At 43.5% G+C, this 21,057-nt stretch overlaps 2 protein-coding genes across 4 annotated transcripts; one reads left to right on the top strand and one right to left on the bottom strand.

The window, feature by feature from the left end:
* Positions 1 to 23: 23 nt before the first annotated feature.
* med15 (mediator complex subunit 15) lies at positions 24 to 15,098 on the top strand. Of its 2 annotated transcripts, XM_066689867.1 has the most exons (18): positions 24 to 244; positions 3,083 to 3,170; positions 3,313 to 3,364; positions 4,890 to 4,910; positions 5,134 to 5,328; positions 5,823 to 6,037; positions 6,391 to 6,981; positions 7,476 to 7,691; positions 10,903 to 11,022; positions 11,789 to 11,922; positions 12,194 to 12,321; positions 12,525 to 12,659; positions 12,892 to 12,955; positions 13,152 to 13,218; positions 13,310 to 13,470; positions 13,713 to 13,879; positions 14,182 to 14,280; positions 14,668 to 15,098. In XM_066689867.1, the coding sequence occupies exons 1-18, from the start codon at positions 24 to 26 to the stop codon at positions 14,802 to 14,804; spliced, it is 2,811 nt and encodes a 936-aa protein (XP_066545964.1). In that variant the 3' UTR covers positions 14,805 to 15,098. The 2 variants fall into 2 exon arrangements, with proteins under 2 accessions (XP_066545964.1, XP_066545965.1); XM_066689868.1 differs by lacking the exon at positions 10,903 to 11,022.
* Positions 15,099 to 15,800: 702 nt separating this feature from the next.
* ccdc74b (coiled-coil domain containing 74B) lies at positions 15,801 to 20,724 on the bottom strand. 2 transcript variants are annotated; one of them, XM_066689876.1, is made up of 9 exons: positions 20,709 to 20,724; positions 19,586 to 19,733; positions 18,735 to 18,779; positions 17,959 to 18,018; positions 17,644 to 17,788; positions 17,220 to 17,424; positions 16,711 to 16,814; positions 16,532 to 16,588; positions 15,801 to 16,276 (listed from the first exon to the last, which is right to left on the bottom strand). In XM_066689876.1, the coding sequence occupies exons 2-9, from the start codon at positions 19,707 to 19,709 to the stop codon at positions 16,141 to 16,143; spliced, it is 876 nt and encodes a 291-aa protein (XP_066545973.1). In that variant the 5' UTR covers positions 19,710 to 19,733; positions 20,709 to 20,724; the 3' UTR covers positions 15,801 to 16,140. The 2 variants fall into 2 exon arrangements, with proteins under 2 accessions (XP_066545973.1, XP_066545972.1); XM_066689875.1 differs by having other exon boundaries at positions 19,586 to 20,722.
* Positions 20,725 to 21,057: the final 333 nt, after the last annotated feature.

Raw genomic sequence — 21,057 nt, 5'->3', positions numbered from 1 at the left:
GTTAGGTGTCTGTGATTTAAAATATGATCTCTTCTAGTGCAATGACAGGTTTGTTATTGCTGTCTATTCCAGATCCACGCGTCCGATTTCTGCTTCTGAAATGCTTCGATCCCACAATGCTTTGCTTCCTGGATCGCATTCTTAGTTACTCACCGTGGAAGCGAGCAGCGCTGATAATGGAGGTACCGGGAGCAGACAGCGACTGGCGGAGTCCTGCATTCCGACAGAAAGTAGTCGGACAGATGTGAGTTTTTCGGTTTGGGGCTTTGGTGACATGCGGGTCCGCTGTAAATCAACAATATGACACTGGAACATGTGGTTGTGGTCGATTTCTTCCCCAGACGGAAGAAGGTGCTTACGAGGCCGCAGATGAAGCCTCGGTGTTGCTGACAGTTTTACCGGTGGAAGGCGGGGGCGGCAAGGCGAGAGCTTTCGGTGCCCCCCTCCCGGTCGGAACTGTGATTGCGCATGGCCATTGTTCTCCTCTAAATGAGTAACATTCTCGATGAAGAAAAAAAAATAGTGAATTGGTTTCTTATTTTGGACCTTTTGAGCAGAAGAACTAGCACGTGACGACACGAAAGGGTTAAAAGTCTTAAGAGACACAAAGCCCCGGTTGCCGGGAGTGAATTACTTCTAACTTTGTTGGCTATATCGTTTCGTATTACAACGTGCTTGATAGCAGAAACTCTGGTTTATAATATTTTTAAATGGGCAGTAGTGGGGTAATATCATGGGATCATTGATTTTGTATTTTTACTGCCGATCACTGCTGTTGTGCAATGCAGTCATGTACACTTGCATAAGTAATGCTGAATTTACTCCACAGTGGACTGGATAGAGCTAGAAGCCTTTCTTCGGCTATCATACAATAATAATAATACAACTACTATTAGCAACAATGCTTATTTTGTATAATATTAAATACAATCCAGGACTTGCAGTAAAGTGTTATATGGAATCATTTAATCTGGAAATTGATAGGACTAATTGTCTAATATGTGAATCTATTCAAAAGTAATTATTCTCAGGAAGAAGTAGGCTATGTAGCATAGTGTTATACTTAATGATTTTTACTTGAAGTATTTAATTTTAAAATCCAAAATGACAACATTTTTTATTACTTCGCATAGGTCAATTTACATAGTACATTACATAGATTATACAACCTATATTCAGGCAGGAGAAGTGGGCAGATAGGTTGTTCAGGGGAAGGAGCCTCCTACTAGGGGATTTATTGATCAGTGTTGCACCAGTTCTGTCAAATATCACTGCCTTTTTCACATTTTGTTGTTACAACAAGTTTTTATGCATTTAAATTAAACCAATAGATTCAAATTAAAAACCTGAAAAGTCTTCATTAGATAAGTACTCCACCTCTTTGATCTGACACCCCTAAGCTCATGTGCAAACAATTTCCTTCAGAATTCACACAATAAGTTTTATGGAGTCCATCTGTGTGCAATGAAAGTGGTTCTGTAACACCCCACAGTACCATGAAGACTAAAGAGCTTTCAATACAACTCCATGATAAAGTTGTGGAAAGGCACAGATCAGGGGAGGGGTATTAAAGATTTCAAAGGCATTGCATATCCCTTGGAGCACAGTCCAGTCAATCATGAAAATGTTGTATACAGCATCACTCAGAATCTGCTTAGAACAGGCTGTCCTCCCAAACTGAGCAGCTGGGTAAGAAGGGCATTTTTCAGAGAAGCCACCAATAGGTCAATGACAACTCTGAAAGACCTACAGCGTTCCATAGCTGAGATGGGAGTAATTGTCCATGTGTCAACCAAAAGCTCAGGTACCTCATAAATCAGATGTGTATGGAAGAGTGTCAAGAAGGAAGACATTTCTGAAAAAAGCCCATGTAAAATCCCTGCTTGGAATTTGAAAAAAAGGCATGTTGGGAGACTCAAAAGATGTGGCAAAATATGCCGTGGTCTGATGAAACAACAATTTAACTGTCTGGCCTAAATGCAGAGTGTTATGTCTGGCACAAACTTGACATGGCACATCACCAAGGTAACACCATCCTTGCTGTGAAGCATGGTGGTGGCAGCAGCATCATGATATGGGGATGCTTTGCATCAGCAGGGACTGGGAAGCTTGTCAGGGGAGTGGAGGAAATGGATGGACAAGGGCATCTGCTATGAAATAAATAATAATAAATAATGGAGCTAAATACAGACACATCCTTGAGGAAAACCTGCTTCAGCAGGACAATGTCCCCAAGCACACAGCTAAAGCTACACTGGAGTGGCTGAAAAAACAAGAAATTGAATGTCCTAGAGTGGCCCAGTGAAAGCCTGGACTGATTGAAAATCTGGGGAAAGACTTGAAGATTGCTGTCCACCAATGATCCCTATCCAACCTGACAGAGCTTAATCAATTTTGCCAAGAAGAATGGTGGAATATTGCAGAATCCAGATGTGCAAACCTGGTTGAGACTTATTCCAAAAGACTAACAACTAAGTGCTGCCAAATGATCTACAAAGTATTAACTCAGAGGGGTGAATACTTCTTTATCCAAGTAATTTCAGTTATTTTTTTCCTTTAACTTGTTCCACAAAACACATTCTCTTACTTCTTCAAAGTATGGAATAGACTGTGTAAATCAAAGCGAGAAAAAAAAATCCCTTTTAAATGCATCAGAGTTTCAGGTTGTGAAATGTCAGAATGCGAAAAAGCCCAAAAAAGGGGGGTGAATACTTTCTTTTAGGCACTCTGTGTGTGTATCTATATTTTGCCAAAGAAGAATAGTCATCCACCGCAGTTATATCATAATTGGTTCCAAGACCGGCAACGTAAGTCCAGATATAGTGAAGCAGAAGCGTCCCGATTTGAAACCGCTGTGAAAATGTAGGAGTAAATGGTTAAATTATCCATAATTATCCATGTTATTACAGAGCAGAGAGATGATTTCGATACAAGCGCTGACTGCAGAATGAAGCTCTGGGCCCCTCCCATGACCTGCTCAGTGCAGTGTTGACCACATGAGTGCTGAACGACGTAAGATGAGACAACGCAATGACTTCTTGGAGTAATAATAATACTAATGTTATTTTCTTTTCATCTTCAGTGAAGACGCAATGCGGAAAGCAGGCACCGCTCACAACAAATCCAGTAATGATATGGAGAACCATGTCTTCATGAAAGCAAAATCTAGGGTGAGTGAATGTGAACTGTAGGTCATTGAAACATCCTGAAGTGAATCTTTTCCACTGGTGGTTGTTTTAATTTTAATTCCAGAATTCCCCCTCTTCTTACTCCTTTAAAATGTCTTGGTCATTTCTCTTTTTCTGAAAACAGGATGAATACCTGTCCCTGGTAGCTAGGCTGATCATTCACTTCAGAGACATTCGTAAGTACACTTGTTTGTCAACTTTACATTTCCTTTAAGAACAAGGTTACAGTTTAGTTAACATGAGTTCCATCATGATAAAACATGAATCACTTAAAGAAAAGTGTTGTGCTTGATAACCAGCACATTTTGATGCCATAATGAAATTAGTTCAGAGAAGACCAGAAATAACCACAGTATGAACACCAGTGAAACCCGAGTTCATCTGAATTAATTACACTCACCTAAAGGATTATTAGGAACACCTATTCAATTTCTCATTAATGCAATTATCTAACCAACCAATCACATGGCAGTTGCTTCAATGCATTTAGGGGTGTGGTCCTGGTCAAGACAATCTCCTGAACTCCAAACTGAATGTCTGAATGGGAAAGAAAGGTGATTTAAGCAGTTTTGAGCGTGGCATGGTTGTTGGTGCCAGATGGGCCGGTCTGAGTATTTCACAATCTGCTCAGTTACTGGGATTTTCACGCACAACCATTTCTAGGGTTTACAAAGAATGGTGTGAAAAGGGAAAAACATCCAGTATGCGGCAGTCCTGTGGGCGAAAATGCCTTGTTGATGCTAGAGGTCAGAGGAGAATGGGCCGACTGATTCAAGCTGATAGAAGAGCAACTTTGACTGAAATAACCACTCGTTACAACCGAGGTATGCAGCAAAGCATTTGTGAAGCCACAACACGTACAACCTTGAGGCGGATGGGCTACAACAGCAGAAGACCCCACCGGGTACCACTCATCTCCACTACAAATAGGAAAAAGAGGCTACAATTTGCACAATCTCACCAAAATTGGACAGTTGAAGACTGGAAAAATGTTGCCTGGTCTGATGAGTCTCGATTTCTGTTGAGACATTCAGATGGTAGAGTCAGAATTTGGCGTAAACAGAATGAGAACATGGATCCATCATGCCTTGTTACCACTGTGCAGGCTGGTGGTGGTGGTGTAATGGTGTGGGGGATGTTTTCTTGGCACACTTTAGGCCCCTTAGTGCCAATTGGGCATCGTTTAAATGCCACGGCCTACCTGAGCATTGTTTCTAACCATGTCCATCCCTTTATGACCACCATGTACCCATCCTCTGATGGCTACTTCCAGCAGGATAATGCACCATGTCACAAAGGTGGAATCATTTCAAATTGGTTTCTTGAACATGACAATGAGTTCACTGTACTAAACTGGCCCCCACAGTCACCAGATCTCAACCCAATAGAGCATCTTTGGGATGTGGTGGAACGGGAGCTTCGTGCCCTGGATGTGCATCCCACAAATCTCCATCAACTGCAAGATGCTATCCTATCAATATGGGCCAACATTTCTAAAGAATGCTTTCAGCACCTTGTTGAATCAATGCCACGTAGAATTAAGGCAGTTCTGAAGGCGAAAGGTGGTCAAACACAGTATTAGTATGGTGTTCCTAATAATCCTTTAGGTGAGTGTATGTTATACTTCCCCTGTAATTGTTGTAACCGGCAGTCTTTTTTTTTTTTTCCCCTTTATAATGGCCCTTTACTTTTGTTTTCCAGATAAGAAGGCCCAAGGACCTGGTGAGTCTGTCCCTTTAATCTACTACAATTTCTATTTGCAAAACCCAACGTTAAACGATTGAGATGAAAAATACATATTCTGCACAAGAGGTGAAAGTAAAAAATATAATGGAGAAGTTGGTTAATTTTGTTCTTTGTGCATGTTTACATTCTACACCACGTCATTATCGTGTGCTTGCAGCTGTGGAGGTTTGTTTATTGGCCACTTGTTTTTCTTTTGCAGACCCCATGAATGCGCTCCAGACACTGACAGGGACCACTCCAGGAGGGGCCCCACTGGGTATGGGGCCGCGTCCGCAAGGTGTGCCCCTGGGCGGGATGGCAACTATTGGACAGATGCTGCCCGGGCAAGCGCAGCCAGGGACACCAGGAATGGCCCCACATGGCATGCAAGGTGTAGCTGGCAATGTACAACCCAGTGAGTACCCCCCACTGATGACATTGTCGTCATTTTTGTGAACTTCAGATGCTTGTCGACCACCTGACAAGCCTTACTTGAGCGTCGATTGGGTTTCTTTCACTTTCACAATTACCCTGTTTAAGATGACACTTTGGATGGATGAATGTGGGAGTTTAAGATATTCTCTAGTGTGTGTTCACATCCTTGCGTAACATTAAGCGATCGTGTTGAAAGTGGGATGCTACTCAGTGCTAATTGTGTAGCAGTTTATCATTCATTCTTCATCAGTATTGGCTTAGTGTCTACCACTACATGATAACACGTCAAAGTGCATCACAAAACCTCTTTCTCTGCAACAAATTCACAGATCTAGTTCTCTCACTAATCTGGTAATCCTCCTCAATGGGGAATTGTTACACAACATAGTGTGTTTTTCAGTTGGATTTTTAGTTTTAGTTTATTTCCAATTCAGAACGCCACTGCTCACTTCACATCCCCCTCTGTCGTTGCAGCTCCCGCACAGCAGATCCAGATGCAGCACATGACCCAGCAGCAGCAGCAACAGCAGCAGCAGTTTCAACAGTTTCAGGCCCAGCAGCAGTTCCAAGCCCAGCATCAGCAACAACAGCAACAGCAGCTCCAGCAGCAGCAGCACATGACTAAACTACTGCAGATCCAGCAGCAGCAGAATCAACAGCAGCAGCAGCAGCAGAACCAGCCGCAACAGGTATGACAACACTCGAGAGAATGAGTTCACACTTCTCCCACCCACAACACAGTGGCGTCTGAGCGTTTCTAGGCTGTAGGCGCAGTCCTGTGGCCCCAGAGTATTTTATGGAACCGGAAGCCCACGGCGTTTTGTATCTTGGTCTGAAAGAGAAATGTAGCTTTATTTGCAGTTGTGGTACCACACTGGGTGGAAAAGTGAGTGCACACGTTCGCATGTTCCCCTCTCCTTGTCTCAGATTCTAGTTCGTGAAATGACTGCAGTGTCACTCTTCTTTTCAGAGGTTGGACTCCACTGTAGTACTTTGTGTTCACCTTCTACATCCTCACACCTTTTCTGTGATCTCTTTTCAGATGCTTTCATCCCGATTACAGCAGCAGCAGCAGCAGCAGTTGGCCCAGTTGCAACAGCTCCAGCAGCAACAGGTAGCACAAGCCCAGGCTCAAGCCCAGGCCCAGGCGCAGGCTCAGGCTCAGGCTCAAGCTCAAGCACAGGCCCAAGCTCAAGCACAGGCCCAAGCTCAAGCACAGGCCCAAGCTCAAGCACAGGCCCAAGCTCAGGCCCAAGCACAGGCCCAGGCCCAGGCTCAAGCCCAAGCACAGGCCCAGGCCCAGGCCCAGGCCCAAGCCCAGGCATTGCAGCAGCAGGCGCAGCAAGCACAGCAGCAGGTGCAGCAGTCAATGCAGCAGCAACAGCAGCCACAGCACCAGACCCAGGTTCAGGCCTTACAGCAGCAGATGCAGCAAATGGTGCAACAACAACAACAGCAGCAGCAGCAGCAGCAGCAGCAGCAGCAACAGCAGCAAGCTTCCCAGCCACAGTCCAATCAGCTGCCACCACAGTCGCAGCCACAGGCCCAGTCATCTCTGGCCGGGCAGATACAAGCGCAACAGGTCTCCCTAAACTCCCTCAATCCACATCAGCTCAATTTTCAAGCCATGCAGGTAAAGCTAGGGGCATTTCAAATGTTTTTTTTTAAATTCATAACCAATTTCAGGCTCAGCATAATGGATAATACGCTTTCAGCTTGGGAGCCGCAAGTTAACATGCTTTATTTCACTTTTACATTTAAAAAAATTAAGTGAAATGTATCTTTTATAGCATTGCTTCTGTCATAACAAGCGCCATTCGCATGCTCTGGTCTAGAATTGAGTCAGGTTTATGGAAGTGACATAACTGCAGCTTCCTTCCAGCTACCCTCTTCCTTGTGTGAAATATTCCCAAGAAATGTTTTAAAAAACCACACTTCTCAATGCAGAATAGTTACCAGCATCAACAGGGTTATATAAACGCACAATGACATTTCTAAGCTCTATTTAGGCACCTGTCCATTTGAAAGATATCGCAATTGCAAATGTAAGCGCAAACATACTAATTTTGCTTACTTGTGCTAACGCTTGTGTTGTATAATATTCTCTGCCATGTCTCGCACTGTCAGGCCCGCGTTCTGGCCCAGCAGCAACAGCAACAGCAACAGCAGCAGCAGCAGCAACATCAACAGCATCAGCAGCAGCAGCAGCAGGCACAACAGGTAGCCCAGCAGCAGCAGCAACAGCAGCAGCATCAGCAGCAGGCGGCACAACAGGCAGCGCAGGCAGCTCAGCAGGCCCAGCAAGTGGTGCAGGCTCAGCTGAATCCAGGGGCACCTGGGCAGGTAAGGCGCAGCCAAGGAGGTGTGGGACTGGTGCAGGCCTGGAGTGAATGCATGCTTTTCCTTTTTTTGTTTTTGGCATGGTTTTAACTGGGTTACTGGTGGCTTTAGTTTTGTTTGCGATACACTGATTGGTTGGCAAAGCAAACAGCAGAGTAGCAAACAGTTTTTTGTTTTTGTTTTCTCTGAACAAGGTTTTAATAAGCTTGTCCCCCTCAGAGAAGGGAACTGTAGCTGTCTCGCCTCTTCTGTGGATTGTCCCACTGTCAGTGTGTAGCAGATATATTGTGAATATACAATCTTCGTGAGCTTTCCATTGCTGCAATATTGAGGGGTTCAGTGTGTTTTGTGTGTCAGATCTTCTTGTTCTGCTCCTACTCGTTGGTAAATGGAAGAGCTTGTCCTCACGTGGCATTATTACAGATGTTTACAAAACAATGGAAAGATTGTTGTGAATAAGACGCGACTGTCGTGGATTATTAACCTCGGGTCATACGGTTTTATGAAACAAAATCATGGGGATAAATTACGTAATGAGATTCATCATTGTGAATAGTGAGGACTGTAGGAAGCTGATTTTTCTCCACACCTGTTTGAAATTTTATCCATGTGACTAGTTGTCATGTGAAAGCATGTACAGGTCCACTCTCATTTATCTGCCACTTATTAATCCGCCAATTCTCAAACCGCCATCTGCCAAAGAGGTTTGAATCTCAGTACTTGTATTGAGAACATCCAACATGAATTGAAAAAATGGACTCTTGGATATGATAAAATATTTTTTATTTCGTAGGCTAATTAGAATTCACTCGCATACAAGTAAATCCCAATAATCACAGACAATAGCAGCAATATAAAGTAATACTGTGTTATCAATACCTAAGTGAATGGAGAGGTTTAATACAATCAGCTCACATGGAAGGGTTTTAACAGATAAACCAAAACCTGATACCAGACAGGTACAAGATTACAGACACTCAAAACCGTTAGAACTAAATGTGCAAAAACTACTCAACTAGTAAAATAATACTCTTCGATTGAAAAAAAAATTATAAAATCCTAGACACCTGTAAACCCCCATGGGCAGTGCCAACTACCAAATCAGCATCAGCAATCCCCCATCCAGAAAACAAAATGTTGCGGATAAACAAGAGTGGACCTGTATATGATTTGACGATATTGAATCTGCAATGACTTAGCCATTGTAGCATTTGCTATAATAATAATTTCAATATGAAAGTATTGGTTTGTTTATTTTATCATAAGAATCCAGCATTATCAGATTAGTCCAATCACACTCTGCTTGCTACTCTGGTGAAAATCGGAATATTATATGAGCATCGATATTCCAAGGAGAGGGCGCTAGGGACTTCCTGGCCTTGAGTGTACTATGCTTAGGTTGGGGGTGTGTGAATGTTGAAAACTGCTAGAAAAGAGATTTCTCAGCCAGGACTGTGATTTTCCTGTGATTCCAGCAAAGGCTGTCCATCAAGCCCTCTGTTAACCTGTTTTCAGGGTTGATGTGCAGAACATTTAAAACATAATATGCATCTGTTTTATGGGTACCTGTTTCATAGGATGTCTGGGGAGGCAGAGAGCAGCGGCAACAACCACAACAAATTAAAGGGTTAAAACAAGATGCTTTTCATTGGGTGTGTTTTACAAAAATAGACCCCTGTCTACCATGAATCACTCTCAACACTGTAACGTTGCTGGCTGTGCCCAGGTCACACTAAGGGAGGACCAGAATGACCTGGGCTTACCTTGCTTTGGGAGACCATCTGACTTTTCAGAATGTCGATCACACTGTGTGCTCTAAGGAAGTCTTACGCCCCCCAATCTCTTCCCCAGGGGCATTATTCTGTAGCAGCTCTTCTTTTCCACTGAAGCAAGATCCCATTACAAACCTGCTAAAGGTTAGATCAGCTCTTACACCTTTGAAAGCTGCTGAGAGCTGTCAAGGTTTTTGTTACCCCTCTCCTGCTGCCTTTCAAGCGATTTTAGCCAACGCTCCGGAATTTCATAAAGGTTTAAGATGACTTGTAAACCTTAGATGGCCAGTACTACATTCAGATCCACCTCCTGCCTGGGGGATATTGGAGGTGAATATTCTCTGGACTTTACGAGGAGCCGCTGGAGTTTTTCTAACATGCTTCATGGCATTCGTTTCTGCTTCATGAGAACTTTATTCTTTTTTTAAACTTTATTTTTTACTTCACATAATGTGTGGTGTGTGTGTATGTGTAACAATGCCTGATGCTGCTACTGCATGCTTGCCTGTGTGTTTTCAATGCTAAGAGTGCGCAAGTGGATGCTGCATCTGTGCTGCTGATATTAACAAATTGACACGCAGAATCTGTCAGTTTCTTTAAGAAGGTTTGTAGGTGTTGCTTCCCCCCTCTCCCTTAACTAATTAAAAGCACATGCATATGTTTTAGATAAATTAATGCTATACCTTTCCTCTATAAATTACTGACTGACTACTGTACAGATCAATTCTATAACCCCATTTTAGCTGAAAAGACAACAGTACTTCATTAATTTGCTGATTTCAGACTTAGAAAATGCCCTGATTAATGTTATGGCTAAATTACAATGAATCCATAATAGGTTTATAAAAAGTAAATATTAAAGGGTAATTCTGTATAAAATTAAAACGCAAACATAATCCAACCTTGATGCTCGAAAATTAGTTTTTACATGGAGTTGAAGGTGCTTCCATGATGCTGCACTGGGCATGTATTGATACATGTGAAGGCAGAACACCAGGAGACAGCCAGCCAAGGAGTTGTCTTGAAAGAGTTGCTGAAACATGTATTTGCAACATTTTCAGAACAAACAAAACAAAGAAATCAAATAAACTTATGTAAACGTTCATAACCATGATTTGGAATGAAGCACGTTGATCCGCTTTGGGACAGTGTGATCCTGTGTACCTAACTGCATGATGAGTGCAGGGAAGGCATGTTCTTCACCACTGAAAAGCTGGCCTTCTTTACAAAGAGCCACGGCAACCATTCCTTCCATTGTCACTAACGAGCTGAATCCCTGTCCCTTCAGATCAGCACATTCGGCGCAAGTGAGACAATTTTTTATTTTATTTTCTCGTGATGTGAAAACATACCGATGCATGCATGTGCTTTCCTCCATTCCTGCTGATGCACTGCGTTTCTTGTTTTGCTATTACATGTCTGTTGTCCCTCTGTCCTCCAAGATGATGTCCGCTACTATGGTCCGAGCTGGGATGCAAATGCCGCCCAGGTTACCCCGCGCCAACCCGGCCTCTGCACTGCCTCCAAACCCTGCTGCTCTGGGAGGACAGCAAATACCACAGGTATTTACACCAGAGTCAACCACAGCATCCAGAGATCTATAAAACCCATGGATGTCATGAAGTCCTGTAGATGTTCCTGCTGTGGCAGACCCTAAAAACAATGCATACAATGACCTTTCTCTTATTGCTTTTCAACACCCCTCTCCACAACCACAGGAGTAAGTGCTTGAGCTGGTTTGGTTCCTATCTTCCAAAACAATTGGGGGAAAGTGAGCTTCTTCACTTCAGATCCAATCAGCACATTACTTTAGCTGGGTCCTTACCCCACTTGGGGGTGGCCAAGAGTAAAGGGCTGGATCTCCACTTCAGACTTTGTTTCTAGGGTTTAGGTGTCAGGAGTGTTGTGGATAAAGGCACAGTAAGGATTAATGGCTAATGACTTGGTTTGTTTTCCTTGAAATGGAAATATGGACTTCTGGAGATTTCTGGAATGTTGGAGTAAGGATTGGAATGGTCTGAGATTTCTAAGGGGGTTTCATTGTGCAAATGGGAGGTTGAGATGGATGAGCTTTCTCAGAGTTTGACTTATTTTCTTGCTCTCCACAATTTTTTGTTTTTGTAGCCAGAGGCAGTGTTCCAGCAATGAATGCACCAGCTTCACTAACCCCTCTAAGCTCTCCCTTAGGAGTTCTTGTTTCTCTCAGTTTAACCCTTGGCGTTCTGGTGCAAACCATTGGCTCTCCCCCAGTGCGGCTGGACTCCACTCTTCCTCGCATGCTCTCTGCCCTGTGCTGCTCTCTCACTCCCCTGTGTGGTGTCTCCTCAGGTCAACCAGAGTGGAATGACAATGATGTCATCGCCCTCCCCAGTGTCACAGGTCCAGACGCCCCAGTCGATGCCCCCTCCCCCCCAGCCACAGCCCTCGCCCCAGCCCCCTACCTCCCAGCCCAACTCTGTCAGGTAACCAAAGGCTTGAGAGCTTTTCACCCTGGTAAACTCAGTGAAGTGCAGGTATTGATAGACTATTGCAGATATGAAAATGATAAACATTTTGTGGAATTGTGGGGGGAATTATAGCTTATTTATAATAAAAACAATCAATGTGCAAAAGTGAAGTTCATTCTTAAAATTGTTGCTTCGATCTGGCATGGTGTTTAGTACATATGTTGGTGTGACTCTGATGGAGTTGTTCTGGCAGCAGTGTGTTATGATGTGGTTTGTTGTGTTGCAGTTCTGGTCCAGCTCCGTCTCCAGGCAGCTTCATGCCCAGTCCTTCCCCCCAACCCTCGCATAGCCCAGCCAACGCACGCACGCCGCAGAACTTCGGTGTTCCCTCGCCTGGCCCTCTCAACACACCAGGTATTGCCAGCCCCGGGGATTCTGGGATTACTGACCATTGGCAAAATAGATCCATGTAAACCAATTCCAATTATCCTTCCTTCTGACCAAGAGAGTCCTGTAGGTTATGAAAGGAGGCAGTGGTTTGACTATTTGAGTAAGTCCAGTGTTTTGATGTTCGCTTAAAGAGTACAGATGATTATTCTATATCTTTCTGTTGCAAGGTAACCCCAATTCGGTTATGAGTCCTGCCAGCTCATCACAGACCGAGGAACAGCAATACCTAGAGAAGCTCAAACAACTCTCCAAATACATCGAACCTCTGAGGAGGATGATCAACAAGATCGACAAGAACGAAGGTAAAGGAATTTGGATTCTGTCTCTTGCTATACCACTTTTTAAATGTTCAAATATGTGCATTGATTTTTTTTTATTTTTTTCCTTATTAACAAAATTCCATTAAACCTAAAGCATTCTTTAAAAATAAGCATTGAATACAGAAGGGATGTTCAGAACACAAGAATATATATTTTGAATCTTTGTAGTGGGTATTCCAAATTTCATACATTTGTTGTCCCTTTTCCTTCACAGATAGGAAGAAAGACCTCAGCAAAATGAAAAGCCTATTAGACATCTTGACTGACCCTTCCAAACGGTAAGTGCAGAGAGACGACACCTTCTGTTGATCTGTGTTATTGGCTTATTTCACACTTGTGACCCAGTAAGGTCAGTGTTGGTGGGATCGAATTTTGTAAATGCACAACTGAGGCCTCATCCCTTTCCCATTCTTGCTTTGCTCATCGAGGTGTGGGTTGAACTCATTATGCCGTTTTCTGTACCTTCCCTTGCAGCTGCCCACTCAAGACACTACAGAAATGTGAAATTGCTCTAGAGAAGCTCAAAAATGACATGGCTGTGGTAGGTTTTTTTTTTTTTATATACTTTGTTCCAATTTTTTTCTTCACTCTTTTAATTATTTTTACAGGTTAACTTTTTACTTCTCTTGCAGCCGACGCCACCCCCTCCACCAGTGCCGGGCACGAAGCAGCAGTACCTGTGCCAGCCTTTACTGGATGTTGTCATGGCAAACATTCGCTCTCCAGTCTTCAACCATTCCCTGTACCGCACATTTGCCCCAGCCATGACTGCCATCCACGGACCCCCCATTGTGTGAGAATCGAACCTCTGATTAAGATGAATGCATAGAAATATGTATAACTTACTCCTTGAATTCCTTATTTGATCATGCATTTTATGTCTTGTTATATGCAGTAAGCCTTTGAAAACCATACAGGTTGGAAGTTTTAATATATATGTGTAGACCTCATCAGAGAGGATATGATCCCGTGAATCATCCTTCCACGGCCCTCAGTGAAAAGAGAGCTGAGCCGTGTTTTGCTTTTCTGGAACAGAGGTCCAATGATCGCAGCTCGGAAGCGGAAACACGAGGACGACGAGAGGCAGACCATCCCCAATATCCTCCAGGGAGAAGTGGCGCGTCTCAACTCCAAGTTCCTGGTCAACCTGGACCCGTCCCACTGCAGCAACAATGGGACCGTTCATCTCATCTGCAAACTAGGTGTGCTGAGCATCTCCACTGCACAGGCTGGCACCCTGTACAGCACGATCATCCACAGATCTGAAGAGTTCATAGTAAAGCCCTGTGCAGAATTGGCAGTGTTGCATTTGGTTTCTTTTAAAAAAAAAAATATTCACCTGCTGCATTTATGATCTAGAACGCAGTGTAGAGAAGAAACAGCACAGGGTCATGAGGAAGCGCTGGGGTTACAGATACTCCTGGAACGAGCTTTATCTCCAGTCTGGTTTTGTGTAAGATTGATGAACTTGGAGCCTAATGTGCTTGTTTTTTCCTGTCTGCAGATGATAAGAATCTCCCCAGCGTACCTCCACTACAGCTGAGCATTCCTGCAGACTACCCAGAGCAGAGCCCGCAGTGGGCGGACGATGCCCAGCAGTACGGTAAAGATGGCTTTCACAGCACTGATAACGCACGTCTCGTACATTTATATGCATCTTTAAATATTGAGTGACTGAAAACCCAGAAAGATCTTTGGTGAGTGTGCAGGGGATGCGCCAGGGGCTTTTTCACCAGTTAAGACATTTTAAACTCTTCTTTCTAGTCGCATTTGCTTTAATTGGATAGCTTTAACCACAGCTCTATTTTATTGTAGATGACCACAGCCCTAAAAAGTGGACCCAATGATTACAAAAAAATGAATTGAGAGCGTTGGCTGGAATGAAACCCTAGAGGTTGATTTTTGTGCTGTAGTTATAGGGATCCCTTTAACAGAAAGTAATCCAGCATGCTGTTAAATTTTTGTCCCCTTTCTTCTCTCCCTTTCATAGATGCAAACCCCTTCTTGCAGACGGTTCACAGAAACATGACCTCCAAACTTCTCCAGCTTCCCGACAAACACTCAGTCACCGCACTGCTCAACACTTGGGCCCAGAGCGTGAGGCAGGCCTGCCTATCTGCTGCATAGTGCTGCAACATCCAGACCGACCACAGACCAAACTGACTTGTAAAATCAGTAGGATGTTTTGCGCAGTGCTAGGGATGTATATATGAGTCAGCTTGTTGGACGGAATCAATGTGGGCTGTTCTAGAGGCCTGCAAAATGATCCCTTTGTAGAATACTGTGATGCAAATCTTATAATCCTTTACAGTTTACCTGCAGTGTGAAATCTATAAACTTTTATATGTGTGTATATATATAAACACAGAAATATCTCCCATCGCTGTCTTTTAGTTTACTTGAATAAATACGTATTCCTAAGATCAGCACTGTACGTCCTTTTCTTTTTCAAGCTCTCATTTTACATTGAGATGTCACCGCAATGTACCAGTGGCTCGATTGATGGAGAACCAGCTGGTCTGTGATCTCTGTTTGAAAGAGGCCTTGGATTTGAGCTATTTTTCAGCTCTCCAGTCTGAGGAATTATGGTTTTGTTCAAACTGAACACAAAAGACAAAGGAATACACCTGCTGCTGGCTTTTGGACACTCGTCACAGCGACGGAACTGGAAGTAGAAAGCCTCACTCCTAACCAAGAGAAGAGGACGGCTCCAAGATTAGTCAGAAATCTCGAATGATCTTTACAAATTGTTCTCCTATTAAATAATGTATGAGGTCGACAAAGGGCCTTCAATAAATCTGGATTCGTATTCCCTCATCTAAAATTACTTGTCTCCTTCCTCTCGTCTTGTACGACGACAGCAACTGAATCGGAGCGCGGATCTTGAACATAAGCCGGATAGAGAGATGTCGTCACGCTGTTTTATGGGGGTGTTTTGTATGAGTGATCATCAAATATGTCCCATCTGTTCATTCTAAAATTGGACTTGCTCTGAATTGTGAGATTTTTAATTAACTGGCTCGTAGAAACCGCATTTCACAATCTTCATTACTGCAGCAATGTCTGAAAATCAGTTTTGGGTGTTAAATTGCAAGTTGTAGAAATGCAAATGGCTGAAAAGAATTACATGGCAACTTTTAAAGCACTTTATTTCTAGTGATTCCCATGTTTATTGATCATTATCTTCCAGAAAGTCCCCATGTTTCAAACTGGCTGGACTCCAAAGCATTTTGTTCCCCAACTGTTCATATAGTGACTGTTCTGAGTCAGGAATATAGAGATTGTGTTGCCATGTTGCGTGTATATAGGAAACCGTTCAGCCAGCTCAACCACTAACCTTAGAGCAACTTAATCACAGCAGATTTGTATGATAAAAGAAGTCTGGATATGAAATGTGTAGTATGCGTCTATTTTACTGCTAAAGGAAGCCTGTTCTATACAGTGTCTGTAACATGTCAGTCCCTCAGTGCACGGCTCTGCGTAAGCGGCTCTTCTGCACCGCCTGCGCTCTCTTCTGTCTCTCTGCAAAGCTGCTCCCCAGCGACTGCTTGAGAGCTGGCAGGATCACCCGCTCTGCCACGGTAGGCTGGGCCTCGGGCCTTTAAAGGTAAAAGGAAAAGCGTTTGCTGACCTGAATTGCCAAGCACCAGCTGGCCTGCCTGCTCTGTGTTCTTTCAAGGCTTGGTTACTTTTCATTAACTTCATAGGAGACCAAACCTCGCTTTCCCGGTTTTCTGTCTCCGTTTTAATTTTAATTTTAATTTTATACTTTTTACCCGCGACGGACACTGTATTTAGTAACTCCCATTACCGATACAATTTGTACTGTAAGATACAAGTATTATTTCACTTACAGTTTCTTTGGCAGTGCTTTTAGAGGCAGTTTTGGAAATCTTGCAGCTTCGTCAATCCTGCGGAGGGAAAATAAATACTGAAGTCAACTTGTAGGAAAATATATTAAGCAATGATTTAAATGAAACTAGTGTCATAATATTCGGAGGAATCTATGGCCTGTATGTTTAGTAGCTCATACCTGGTGGTGTCGGTGAGGTACGCCTTGGTGAGAATGTAAGTTTCAGGGGTCATTTTGTTATTGTTGATGACAATATCCTTCAGAACACTCTTCATGCGCAGAAGCTGAAAGAAACCAGAAGAGCCATTAAGCAGACATGCCTGTAAACTTGGCTGTTTTGTGAACTTTGAGTAGCACTTCTTACTAATGCAAAGGGGTGAACGATATCTAGCATTTCTGTTTTAGTTTTTTTTTTTTTTTTTTTTTTTTTTTGGGGAAGAGGAAGTGCAGAACATTCCCAGTTTTAGATCCATCTGCCAAGCGCTCAGGCTGGGCCTACCCTTTCTGAACCTCCTTGTGGTCTCTCCACCAAATGAGCGGTGTGGCTGAGAGTGAGCGGCCAAAAACTTTCTTCCCAATTCCAGTGGTCTCGATTTATGTGCCCTACAATGGAATAAACTGAGGAAGTGTGTATTCCTGTGTCTCCCTGCCCTGGTCACACAGGAAGTGGGAGAAAAGGCGTCGCCCACCTCCTGGGACTGCAGGCTGTTGGCGTTGTAGAGCTGGCGGATGATGACCTCGCACTCCTGCAGGGTTGGGGCCCGGGGGGGCTGGGAGGAGCTGCAGTGGATCCTCAGGGGCTGCAGGGAAGTGATGAGACCCCCCTGCGGCTCAGGCTCCAGGTGGGTCAGGGCAGCAGGGAGGCTGGATGCATCGGTACCGATTTCTAGGTCGCTGCAAGGAGAGGAAGCAAAGATTTGACCAGTCCTCGATTCTAGGCTATAGACTAATGTCCATCTATATTGGATTGGTCAGTATTCAGTCGCATAGTGGTGCTGACTAATGTTTTCTTTAGTTCTTGTACAGGATGTTATAATATAATATAAAATAGTGTAAGGCCACCACCACCATCGGGACGAAGCAGTCTGTATGTGTGCTGGGAGTAGTGGTTACCTGTGGGCCAGGTCCTGTGGGGGGCCGCTGTGCAGATCCAGTGTGTGCACGGTCTGCTCCAAGAAATTCCCTTTACATGCCTGGGAATCTCCCTGCTGCTGCAGAAGCTGTGGCCTATTTGTCTTCCTACAGGAACCTGAGGATGCTAACCACACCAGAGCATAGCCAAGTCTCACTTATACATTACATTAAAGCCCTTTTTAAGTTTCTATAAGAGTATCAATTAATCAATTAACCTTCTGAAAAATAGTTTCTCCAGCTGTTGAAGTAACATACCTGTCATTTTTCTCTCTAGACTTTGTATCAGTTACTCACCTAAGATCTGCTGGCTGGCTCTGCGCCCGCTTGGCTTGGCACTGGAGGATACAGCGCTCCCTGGAAGGATAGAGGTCGATTCTAATAATCTCCCAGAGCCGGCGAATACTGTTTACATTCAGTTTCAGAGAATGTCAATGGGGTTCAAAGTTTTCCTCGTTCAAAATTTAAAAAAAATACACGCGTTGCTCTCCACAGCTGCCTGGCTTTAACCTCACGGAACGATTGTAATGTGAGCTGGACAGGAGAGTGACAGAAAACGGCCCTCAATGGAAACGTGCTCTTGGAGATGATTGGGATTGAATGGACAACAACAGACAAGCATTAGGCTGCCAGGCTTGTGTGACAGACAGGCCTACCAGCTCTGGTTCCTAACAAGGCCACAGGGGGTCATTTAATGAGGAAAACGCAAACCCCTCCTCTATGGCATTTCTATCCAGAATTGTATTATGATTTGATGACTTCTACTTTTATCTTTTCTTCGTTCAGTCCTCATTGTATTTCAGTAGATTGTGCATGAGTCTTTTACTGCCAGGCTGTATGCATGTCTTTTTGTCAGGTGAAAAGGTGAGTGATGCTTGATTAATTTAAATACCGATGGATGTGGTCAGAGCTGGGAATGGCTTTGCTTTACAGAGGCATAGTGTTATCTTCAGACTCCCCCACAGTTTAGTGGATATATTCATGAATGTAAAGTATAGTGAAGGAGGACACTTTGTGGCAAAAAAGCACTGTCATTGACAGTCTATGAGCTCAACTAGCGGCAGTGTTATTACCTTTTCTTGATGGTTTTGGCTCCATAATCAACTTATACTGTAGATCTGTAACAAAGTGGAGAAGTTTCTTATATAACAACAATTTCTGCAATAACGTTGTTCAGTTATATGGACATTATTTAAGAATTCTCTGCAATATTCATGAACATTTATACATATTGACCTCAGTCCTGGGTCAAAATGATCATATATATATATATATGCAGATCTAAAACCATTCAATAGACATGTCAGGTTAATGACAGTTACTTGTAGGGGAATCTCCAGGTGGGGTCTGGCGATTAGTGAAATGAAGAGGGTAAGTGAATACCTTGTCTCAACAGTTACCAAAACAACATCCTTTCATTTCATAATCCCTTGTTACCATGCAACCCATTTCTAAGGTATCACTTCTGTCAGCAGTTCATGAATTTCCTCTTGACTTATTAAAATACTCTTTATAAAGCCCGATTACAACACTACACTGATCTGTTTAGTAACTTCTTGTACAATTTGACCGGCTTTAATCAGATTTGAAGTAGAGTGGACCTCAACCTTAATCCACATGATACAGTGTGACATTTTCAGATGAATGGATGACAGATTATTTACAAGATCTGTCATTGAATTCAATGTTGAGTAACAAAAGCATGTTTTCCACTGTATAACAGAACTGAAAGCTTTATTTGGGGTGAAAAAGGAGACTGGAATTTTCAAATAAGTATTCAGAATTGAAAATATATCTAGATTCAATCTTTGTGCAGTGAGCTAAACCCCCTTCTTTATATAAATCGAGAATACTGAAACGAATTAAGCATTTTTCTAATGATATCAAAAACATATCAAATGCTCTAAATGCATTTCCATCTCACCTTTATTGTCCCGTTTGAGCTGCTCTATTTCCACATGCAGTTTGCCCAGCGTGTCTCGGTGCTGCTGCTGTAGGAACTGCAGGTCCCGCTCCAGCGCCGCGACCCGCCTCGGACCCGAGTCCATGTCGCCGGGGGGGACAGTCGTCCTCTGGGCATCAACAACAGGGGCATCGGGGCGAAAAGGTCGTGGGTAACGAGCTTTATCAAAGCTCACAACACGGGGCCAGTGGGGGAGATTCCCTATGGGTGGCAGACTACTACTCGACATCTGATTATATTATTTTGACGAGTTAATCAGTTATTCTGATAACCTTTAGCCACCTTTTAAATACGATACAAATACAGGAATCTGGGCTAAATCGGAGCTGCTGCCTCCCTGGACTGCACACCTGCTCTGAGAAATAGGCTTAAACTCCAAATCATCTCCGTCCTTGGAAGAAACAAAGCAAAAAGCATCTGGTTTCAAATCTGGCAATGCAAGTATCTACAACTAATTGATTAATTGGACATTTTGTAAATTAACCGATTATACAATTATAGACCTGGTACAGTAGTCACTGATTTACATTTCGCATTGCTGACCTCCCAATTTAGTCGATATTACCCCATCTTAGCATGACGTCAAACAATACATTTTAAGTGCGATTAGAGACTTCCAAACAGTTGCATGTGAACCATGTAACAGAGCCAGGCGGACACTTCTCCCGGCTCGACTGTGGAAACCCCGTCAGCTGAGCGGACGCGAGTGCTGCGTCAGAGCCGGGACTGACAACCTGCAGCGAGCAAACCGGCCATCCCTTGAAATCCAGGCTAATAACTATTCCCGTTGGAGACTTGCACAGCACAGCATGTACCCGAACAATAACGAGTATCTCCCAATACAAATAACGGTACAAACATGAGGAAAAGAAATGTAATCGCACAGCAATCGCGGCATTTAAAGCACAACAAACCGGTAGCCAAGGCGCGCTAATTCAGACTGTTCTCCAGTTCTGTCTGAACCGGCGCCGCTCTTATTGTTCAATTTGCGTATTCAAATACAATATTATATACAAGATCCGCTGCCCAAAGTACAAATCACCAGCTGAACATGAAACATGTTGTCTACAGTAAATGGACCTACATCCCGCACTGCTCTCCTGCCGTTCTGTGTAAACGTTACTATGACAACAGGACAGCCCAAATGTAACCCCCAGGTTCGAAGGCGCCGGCGATTCTCGTCACATAACGGGATTCACTTCTTGCAAATATCGCTCCATTAAAACTTTTTTTTCCCTTGTTGTTGCATTATAATTAAACAACTTATCACAAAACATTGAAATACTCGATTATAATAAGACGCCCCCCCGCCTAACGCCTACATAGTTCAGTCCACTCATGTGACTGGGCAGAGAGCATGTGCATTTTGGGTGATATTTATCAACTCTTACACCTTATGCAAGCATAGTAACTGGCAATAAATCACACCCAAG

This window comes from Amia ocellicauda, chromosome 17 (assembly GCF_036373705.1).
Source record: "Amia ocellicauda isolate fAmiCal2 chromosome 17, fAmiCal2.hap1, whole genome shotgun sequence".
NCBI lineage: Eukaryota > Metazoa > Chordata > Actinopteri > Amiiformes > Amiidae > Amia > Amia ocellicauda.
Note: the sequence above shows the minus strand (reverse complement) of the source record. Positions and strands in the feature narration are given on the sequence as shown.